General features: G+C 44.9%; 1 protein-coding gene across 4 annotated transcripts in view; it reads left to right on the plus strand.

Annotated features, from left to right (window-relative positions):
- Window positions 1–8,848, plus strand: part of USP42 (ubiquitin specific peptidase 42) — a 38,020-nt gene that overhangs the window by 19,265 nt on the left and 9,907 nt on the right. For all 4 annotated transcript variants that reach the window (XM_039879688.1, XM_039879685.1, XM_039879709.1 and 1 more), the window contains exons 5-12: window positions 1,309–1,411; window positions 2,271–2,338; window positions 3,163–3,233; window positions 4,076–4,158; window positions 5,113–5,224; window positions 6,030–6,170; window positions 6,352–6,452; window positions 7,456–7,609. In XM_039879688.1, coding sequence (XP_039735622.1) covers window positions 1,309–1,411; window positions 2,271–2,338; window positions 3,163–3,233; window positions 4,076–4,158; window positions 5,113–5,224; window positions 6,030–6,170; window positions 6,352–6,452; window positions 7,456–7,609 — 833 coding nt within the window. The remainder of the gene's footprint in view (window positions 1–1,308; window positions 1,412–2,270; window positions 2,339–3,162; window positions 3,234–4,075; window positions 4,159–5,112; window positions 5,225–6,029; window positions 6,171–6,351; window positions 6,453–7,455; window positions 7,610–8,848) is intronic.

The following is an 8,848-nucleotide window of genomic DNA, read 5'->3' on the forward strand; positions in this document are numbered from 1 at the left end:
ATTTTTCCCCCCAGATACTTGGATTGCTAGGCTGAGTAATACTAACACTAATAATACGAACGCCATGGGTTTCTTTAAGTGGCTTTGAATTAGTTTTAATTCAGTTTATGAATATTACAATATACATAGTGACAGTAATTGCCAAAATAAAGTTAATTATATTCTTAAAGAAAAATTTATACTCAGCTTAGCAAATTTGTGGATAAATTTACTTTTTCTATGTAATCTTTAAATTACTTTTCAATTTTTCTCCTGCATTGTAATGATCCTGACAGGTCATATGAAATGTTCTTATGTACTTCCTGTGTGTTTTCTGCAACAAACTTTTACATTATCTTAATTAACTGAATTGGAATAAAAAATGCATACAAATAAAAACAACCTAACTCTTAGTCTGGTATCTACCTAGGTAATTATAGGGGTGGATAATTACACATTAACAAACTGTAATCTTTTTGCCTAAAAAGCTGCCGAAGAGTAAAGAGGTGTTTTCTTGGCCTTGGCATTATTGACAGGCCAAGTTTGCAGACAGTGCAAACTTTTTTTTTCCTAAACGTTTTTTTGAGCATCGTTGGATCCTGGCAAAATTTTAACTGAGGGTGATATTTTTCTTTTTGTTTAATTGTATATATATTATCAAGCATGATTAATATTTTTAAACCTAGTCTTTAAGAAAATGTCATTGCTGTGCGTTTGTGTGTATATACATCCATGACACACACACACACACACACACACACACACACACACACACACGGTTGAATCATGAAATTGCCATTTTTGTAGATTATAACTGGCAGAATATTGGCAGTTCATGATTTAAGCTAATAATGTTTTTATATATTCATACACATAAACTTCTAAAAATATTTTATTATCTTGTTTATACTTCTGATTTTTTTTCTGTAATTTTGTCTTGAATCTCTTTGGTCAATTAGACATAGGACTGAAATGTTACTATGCAACAGAACATAACGTGTAGGTAATCGAGGTAGACTGCAGATGGGTTCGGACATTGCCGTTTTCTGGGGAATCTCTTCGGGAGATCTCACACCGGATTTAAGGCGTGTGCACTGACATAACATTTGGACAAAGTTTCGGGACAACATAGCCAAAGTTGAATTTATCCCAGGGCAGTTTTATCGCTGAGGCTGCAGCATCACTGTCTGGGTGTGGTCCAGGCTGCTCCCTCGGAAATGGTGAGGCGGGGGAGGGGTTCCAACGCCCTCGCCATAAGCTAGAACTTGGGGGTTACAGCCCAGGCCCCCTTATGTGATGATAAAGCTTCGTCTTTACTTGGCTCCGCAGGGATAGCTCGGCACTTCCGTTTCGGAAACCAAGAAGATGCCCACGAGTTCCTCCAGTACACCGTGGACGCCATGCAGAAGGCCTGCTTGAACGGCAGCAACAAGTGAGTGCGGCGCCGGTGCCGCGCTTCGGGCACCGCGGCGGTGCGGAGCTCTGTGCTTGCTTCTCCTTCTGACTTTGCCCTGCCTCGTCCTCGGGTGACGCGCATTGCCTTAAAATGGCTAGAATTTTCAAAGGAATGCTGACTGGGACAATTTGGATCTGTTTTACGATAGCTGTCAGGAAATGAATGTCGGTCTCGCTGTCATTTCATTCCAGGCGACAGCCTCTCTGCAGATCCGATCTCACGGGCTCTCCTTTCTAGCTGCGCGGCATTTTCTCTGTGGCCCTCCAGCCTCCGAATCCTATATTTGTTCCCTGCGTCTTTCTCACTCTGGGCAGTTACCAGTTCCTGCAATTTCCCTCTTAAAGTCCAAAAGGAGACTCAAGAGGAAGATTGGAGGAACAGTTAGACAGCAGCCCTAAGCCACCCGCTGTCCCGTAAGCACGCCGCACACCTCCAGCCGTTCCCCGCCACCTGCCCGCGCGCCTGGCCGGGCTTCCGTCCTCTGGGTCGGGGTGGACCTTGGGACAGGGAGACGCTCTGTGTCGCCCCGCCCCCCAGCAGCCAGTCCTCACACTTCGCGTCACGATCCTATTCAGGGAGTCCTCCTCTTGCTTCGGGGCCAGGTTCTTGCCTTGGTTTCCCAGCCTCCACTCCATCCCATTCTGCCTCTTGGCCTGCCTCTCCCGCCCTCCCTGCGTCCTGTTCAGGCAAGACTGTCCTCTGGCTGCCACACGTAATGACCCAGGTCTCCTGCCTGGATCCGTGTTCCTTTACAGACGTACATGCTCTCGAAATCCGGCCATGGCATCCGTCACTTCCGTAGAGCCCTTCTCTCATGTCACTGTCTGTTTTTCAGATTAGACAGACACACGCAGGCCACCACGCTCGTCTGTCAGATATTTGGAGGATACCTACGGTCTAGAGGTAAACTTTGGTTTAGAAATTGATAAAGTGGGAGGGGAGAGGAGGGAGGTAGACAGGATAAAAGGAGTCAAATGTGTGGTGACATTAAAGAATTAAAAATAAATTTAAAAAAAATTTGATAAATTGACGCGTATGGTTAACAAATGCAAACAGGAAGAAAGGGCTAAGAGTGGGAAGCATCTTTCGTCCAGCCCAGAGTTCTTGCTATTCTCCCTTCTCAAAGACAGTCCCCACCCCCGTTTCTGGTATATCCTTCTGGTAGGTTCCGCTGCAGGAACAGACTGGCAGCACGCTAGATATGTCCCTTTCATTTTTCTCTTAACGTTAGAAGTCTCTGTACGTTTCAGTACGTAGAGGTCTAGCACAGTCTTTCGCCTGCAGTGGTGGTCCATTTATTTTAGTTTCCTATCAAGGGATACTCAGGTCATTTCTAATTTTTTAAATTACCATCTGTACTTCATTGAACATCCTTACACACGTGCTTTTATGTCCACGTAAAAGTGTGTATATAGGATAAGTTCTTAGTATTAGAATTTCTGCATCAAAGGGTGCGTGTATTTTAATTTGACATGGCCACATTGTCCTTCCAAGAGGTTATATCAGTTTACATTCCAACCAGCAGTGTATGTGGGCCAGATCCATGACACTTGGACTCACACTGTGTACTATTAAAACTTTTTGCCCAATCTGATAGCAGGAAAAAAAAAATACTTTGTTTAAATTTTTTATTCTGAAATAGTATTTTTATGTTCTGTCATTTTAATAGTTGGGACTGCCAAAATGATTACACTTTGCTTATCCTTTGCATTTTGTTTTTATTCCAGTTAAATGTTTAAATTGCAAAGGTGTTTCAGATACTTTTGATCCATATCTTGACATAACGTTGGAGATAAAGGTAAGTGGGAACATTGCTGTGATGGTTAAATCAGTCATACCTTACATATTTATAGTTCATTTATAATTAAGTCCGTACTTGTTAGAGAATATGGATTCAGAAACTTAATAAGCTAAGACCTTATTCAGAGGTGATTAAGGTTTGTAGTACGCATCATAAAAAACTTAAAACACTTAATTTTTTTTTTATCCTTTGACTTTTCACTTAATCTTAATAAAACCAGATTCTGATGCCTGTGTCAGCCAGAGTAGATGGTGGTTATTTAGAAATTGCTTTGCTTTTTGCGTTTTCTAAATTCCTGTTTTTGTTCTTGAGCTTTGTTTTTCTGATTACAAACGTAATACATGCTTATGGTAAAAATAAGAAATGTGCTTGTGGTAAAAATGCAAGACCCGTAGCTCTCTGTATAAGACCCCACCCCTCAAACGAGCTCTTCTCAACAGTTGGGCGTGAACTGTTCCGGAGTTGTTTATTTGCTGTTGATTAGAGTGGGCTGGTTCCTTTGATTCTGCTCGGCCCTGCGCGCGTGCGCGCCTCGGCCGTTGGGTGCTGGTGCAGTGAGTGACCGCGCCACGGTCTGCACGTCAGAGTCTTTGCCGAGGTGTTCGGTTTGCTTCCGGTTTCATGCTGTTGTAAATGATGCCGCAGCGAGCAACCTCTTTACATAGTTGTGTTTGCTTTAACCTGCTCATTCTTTAATGGGAGGGAATCGTTGGCGTGCACACACATAACAGTGACCATCATAACAAAAGCTGTTTTTACGTGAAAACTCACCGTGAGTCTCGGTCCCTGTTTGCTGACACGTGGCAGTGAGTGTAACGTGGACGCTGCTGTCCCCGCAGGCCGCTCAGAGCGTCAACAAGGCGCTGGAGCAGTTCGTGAAGCCGGAGCAGCTGGACGGAGAGAACTCCTACAAGTGCAGCAAGTACGCGGCCCGGGCCGGGCCGGGGGTCTGGATGAGCCTCGAGATGCCCCTTAGACGCCACGTCATCTGGGGGGACACTGGCGGCTCTACCTGTTGACGCTGCCGGGAGGCGCACCTTGGGGCACTGGGGATACACGAGGCCTCGCTCCTGGGAGGGCAGAGGTCGGATCACCTGGTGCAGTGCTCGGGGAGCCACATGGCAGGGCAGCTTGGGCACCGTGTCTGTGCCCCCGCCGAGCAGCAGCGTTCCCAGGACTCCTGTCACAGGGCGTGATGGAGGGAGCCCCCTCTCCCAGGCAGTTAGGGCGGCTGGTGTCTGCTCGAAAATGCTGATTTTGCTCATTCATGAGTATGTTTCCCCGCGGAGGCAAGGGGGCCCGATTTCAGGAAGCCCTGTTTCATATGGTCTAAGTGGATTTTCATTTTATAATCAGGCGATATTGGTAACTTATCATCGGAAGCTCATTTTGTGGGGAAGAAGGCCGAGCCATAGAGATGCTCTTTGTTTTAAACTGCAGGGAATTTCCTAATCATTACTTTTCTTTCTTTTGGATCCAGATGGGGCTTTGTTTCCATGGAATTATGCCCACCTGAAAATCTGTTAGTTTTTCAGTTTGATTTGAATCGGCAGAAACTTGTATCAGCCTGATTTTAAAATATCACTGACCTGTGTGGCTCGGTGTCTCAACCTGATTTTAAAATATCACTGACCTGCGTGGCTCAGTGTCTCAGAATTGTCTGGCTTCCTTTTCTCTTTTGTGCTAAGTAAACAGTTTCCCCTGTACTTTAAATTTTAATATTTTCACTGTTGGTTGAAAGAGGTTCTGTTTCTCATCTAGTATCCTTCTTTTGGAAACTTAATGTAGAATGTTTCAGAGAAATAATAAGGGAAAGACTATAATACAAAAAAATATTCATTAACCTTCTTAATCTTTTGTTCCTGTTTATTTCAAGGTGTAAAAAGATGGTTCCAGCCTCAAAGAGGTTCACTATACACAGATCCTCCAATGTTCTTACACTTTCTCTGAAACGTTTTGCAAATTTTACTGGAGGAAAAATTGCTAAGGTATGTCGATATTATTAATAACCTTTTATATCAAACCTTTCAGAGCTAAGTTTTAGTAGCTATTAAGGGGTATAAATGACCAAATTTATAAGTTCTGTTACCTGACTTTCTAAGTTCTTCCAGCACTTAGTAATGGGAAAAACTGTCAAAGTGTTGAGCCAGTAGCGTGTTCTGTGTATTTTCTATAGTCCTTAGGTGGTTAGACTTTCCGATAATAAAATCGGTACCTGTTGTCCACATCTGGGCTTTGTAGTCAGCGAAGGTACCGATTGTGCACAGGGAGAGCTTGCGTCATTTGGAATCCGAGGACGACGTCCCTGCCACGTCTCTCATCCAAGTTTATTTTCTCGTTTCATCTGTTCTCTGACTGGTCGCACATGGAACTTTCCCACTTTCTACTTTCCGAAGATTGAAAGGAGTTGGTCAAAAGTTATCATGTAGGAGAAATAATCCATTATTTAATGATTCGGGATGATTCAGGAAATAATCCCGAATCATTAAAAATAAGTGACGACTGAAGTCCAGAGTTGTCATTTTGTTACTGTCTCCTCTGATGTATTTGAAGAATTCACTTAATCCTCATTTGTTTAGAGGGAATGAAGAATACAGTAGGATTGTATTAAATACACTCTTAGATTCAGGTACGTCCAGGTTAATCATGTCTTTTGAAATAGGGTGCACCAAGTTAGTTTTCTGCTAGAACAGCATAGGGTACACTGTTCTGCAGGTGCCTAAATGCCCCACACCTGGCTATGTGGAATGCTCTGTCTTCAGAAATAATGTTTCTTTTCCTCTTTCCGTTTAGGATGTGAAATATCCTGAATATCTTGATATCCGACCATATATGTCTCAACCAAACGGAGAACCGATTATTTATGTTTTGTATGCAGTGCTGGTACACACTGGTTTTAATTGCCATGCTGGCCATTACTTCTGCTACATAAAAGTAAGCCGTGTGGATTTTGCTAAAAACTTTTCACAACACACTGTAAGATAGCAGGCATTCTTGGGGGGAAAGGCGAGACTTTTGCAGTTAAAGTGTGAAATTCCCTTTTCCTTATACCTCTCTGGATTGGTGCCCTGTTTCCCTAATCGTGCCTAAACTCTCCCCGTTGGCTCTCTCGCAGGCTAGCAATGGCCTCTGGTATCAGATGAACGACTCCATCGTGTCTACCAGTGATATCAGATCGGTACTCAGTCAACAAGCGTATGTTCTCTTTTATATCAGGTATTGTCAGGAAAGCAGATTTTCAAATTTCTGTTGCGTCATTTCTGTTCATCTCATCAACATAAATTCAGTCTTGGGTTATTTTTAAAACAGCAGCTTGATGCTTGGCAGAGGAAAGAAGGTAGCTTTCGAGTATGAGTCCTGAGTTTGATTTCGATTCCAGCCCTTTGGCAGGTCAACAGTGAAACACGCGGAGGGAGGGGGAGGGGGTGGCTGAGGAGGGCAGGCCTCAGGAAGGGGAAGCTGAGCACCTGGGTGTGGTCACCTCTCAGCCACTGAGCATAGGCAATTCAGTCGCTTTTCTGATCCAATTCCGGCACCCCCACTCATTTCTTTCCTGTTGCTACTGCGTATTCTGACTTGCTAACTCCATTTCTGGAAATGTGTGGCCTTGGACAATTTTGATGTGTGCTCCAAGGTATTCATTTGTAATGGCTGAAAATTAACACTCTAGCATTTCCAACAGTAGCAAAATGAGCACATACACTGTAAATGATCCATATATTGGAAATAAAGCTGTTGTAAAAGTGATTTCGGCGAAGCTTTTTTTTTTTTAATGATATGAGCAAATGCTCAATATATATGGAGAAAAAGCGGTTTCAAATTTAATACACCGACATTGAAAAAATCAGTACAGACTAAAGCCTGGAGAATAATCTGTTAAATCTGAATAGTAGATGCCTCTAAGGGGTGGTTTTGTTTCTAACTTCTCTTGATAGTATAGACTTTCTATAATTATTTGTATTTATAACTAGAAAAATGTAAATAAACAGAAAAGAAAAATAGTTTTCAGACAGTGGCATCCTCAGAATACACAGTTAAAAGTGCCATCTGTCCAGCTGCCCTGGTTGGCTCCCAGCCCGAGCACCTGGCGTTAGCGTACGGGACAGCCTGTGCGTGGCTCGGCTGTCAAGCGTGTCAGCCTGTGTTCTGAGGGGTTATGACTGAGTGTCTGCTATGGAGCTGTCTCGTAACCCTAAGCTACATCACTCTCTGTCCCCAGGTCCCATGATGTGAAAAATGGAGGTGAACTGACTCATTCCGCCCACAGCCCCGGCCAGTCCTCTCCCCGACCCGTGATCGGCCAGCGGGTCGTCAGCAGCAAACAGGCCGCGTCAGGGTTTATCGGACCACAGCCTCCTCCCCACGTGATGAAGGTATCGTCCGTAGCGAGGGTGTCATCTGTACGCTGATTTTGTTTTTGAATGTGTCATTCAGGCCCTCAGGCTCACGTTGTAGTAGCTGCTAGCTCCTCACATGCCGCTGGATTTCTTTTACATTTAGGTCATTTATTGTGATGTATTTCAAGCAGACAGAAAATCTTAGTATAATGATCTGAACAGAATGATCAAGAAGAAAGTCTGAGCATAAGTATGTTTAAATGCTGGAGAGTTTAGCTCCCACGCTGGACTTCCATTCACTTGATGGCTTAAGTATCCGGGGACCCTTGATTAACACTGGAACCCAGGAAAGAGACCCTGTTACAAGCTCGTGTCTGGTTAGCCCTTTCAGGAATGTGCATTTTCTCTCTGCTGTCCAGCTGGGTCTGACCATGCCCTCGATGGCCTCGGGGGCATCTGATGGTGTGCCATCACATGAGGTCGTGTGAAGCTCCAGGTCTTTGTACATGTAGAGGTCTGACTTGTGCTGGACTTCATGTCGAGCTTGCGGACAGCCCGTCTGCCTGCCGGAGTAATCCCTGTCCTCTGTGCCGTAATGTTTTAATGGCCTTTCAGTTCGAGTTTGATGTGTTTTGAATCAGCAGATTGTCTAGTCGCATGCTGTTTCTGAAGGACGTTGGGCTATGTTTGGATTATGGCAGGAGTCACAAATCAGATGCCTCTGGGAGCTGGGTAGGCAGTGGGCTTCTGAATTGGGCTCTCTGTAAGAGTGACATCAGGACACTGGCCCCCCGGAGAGCACATGCCCTGTGTGGAGGTGTGGCCTGGCCGCTGTTGATTTTTCAAGAGCCCTCCCCCGCCAGTGTTAAGGTAGCAGCTAATTCAGATATTTAAGAAAACATTGTGAAGGCCAAACAAAACCATCTGTGGACCAAGTTTCACCCACGACCTCTAGGTCGCAGCCTCTAGGACGTAGCGGCAGTGGGTGGAATCTGGAGCAGAGTAACCGCCTGAGTGGGATTCGGGAATGTCATGGAAAGGGGGTGGCTCAGCACGCGGTGTCTGAAGCAGCTCTTCCGTGTCTGCCCACTCGACCCTCTCCCTAGCCCCCTTGGCCGGCGGTCATTCCCTGCTGGCTGGCACCTCCTCCTGCCTGTCCAGCAGTGGGCTCCCAGGAAGCCCAGCCAGGGAGGACATGGCCACGGCGCCTGCTACTTTCTGTCAGATTGGAGCAGAAAGAATTTGGTCTGGGGCTTATTCTCTGGCAAAAATCGT

The sequence above is a fragment of the Pteropus medius genome, unplaced genomic scaffold (genome assembly GCF_902729225.1).
Source record: "Pteropus medius unplaced genomic scaffold, Ma_sr-lr_union100, whole genome shotgun sequence".
Taxonomy (NCBI): domain Eukaryota; kingdom Metazoa; phylum Chordata; class Mammalia; order Chiroptera; family Pteropodidae; genus Pteropus; species Pteropus medius.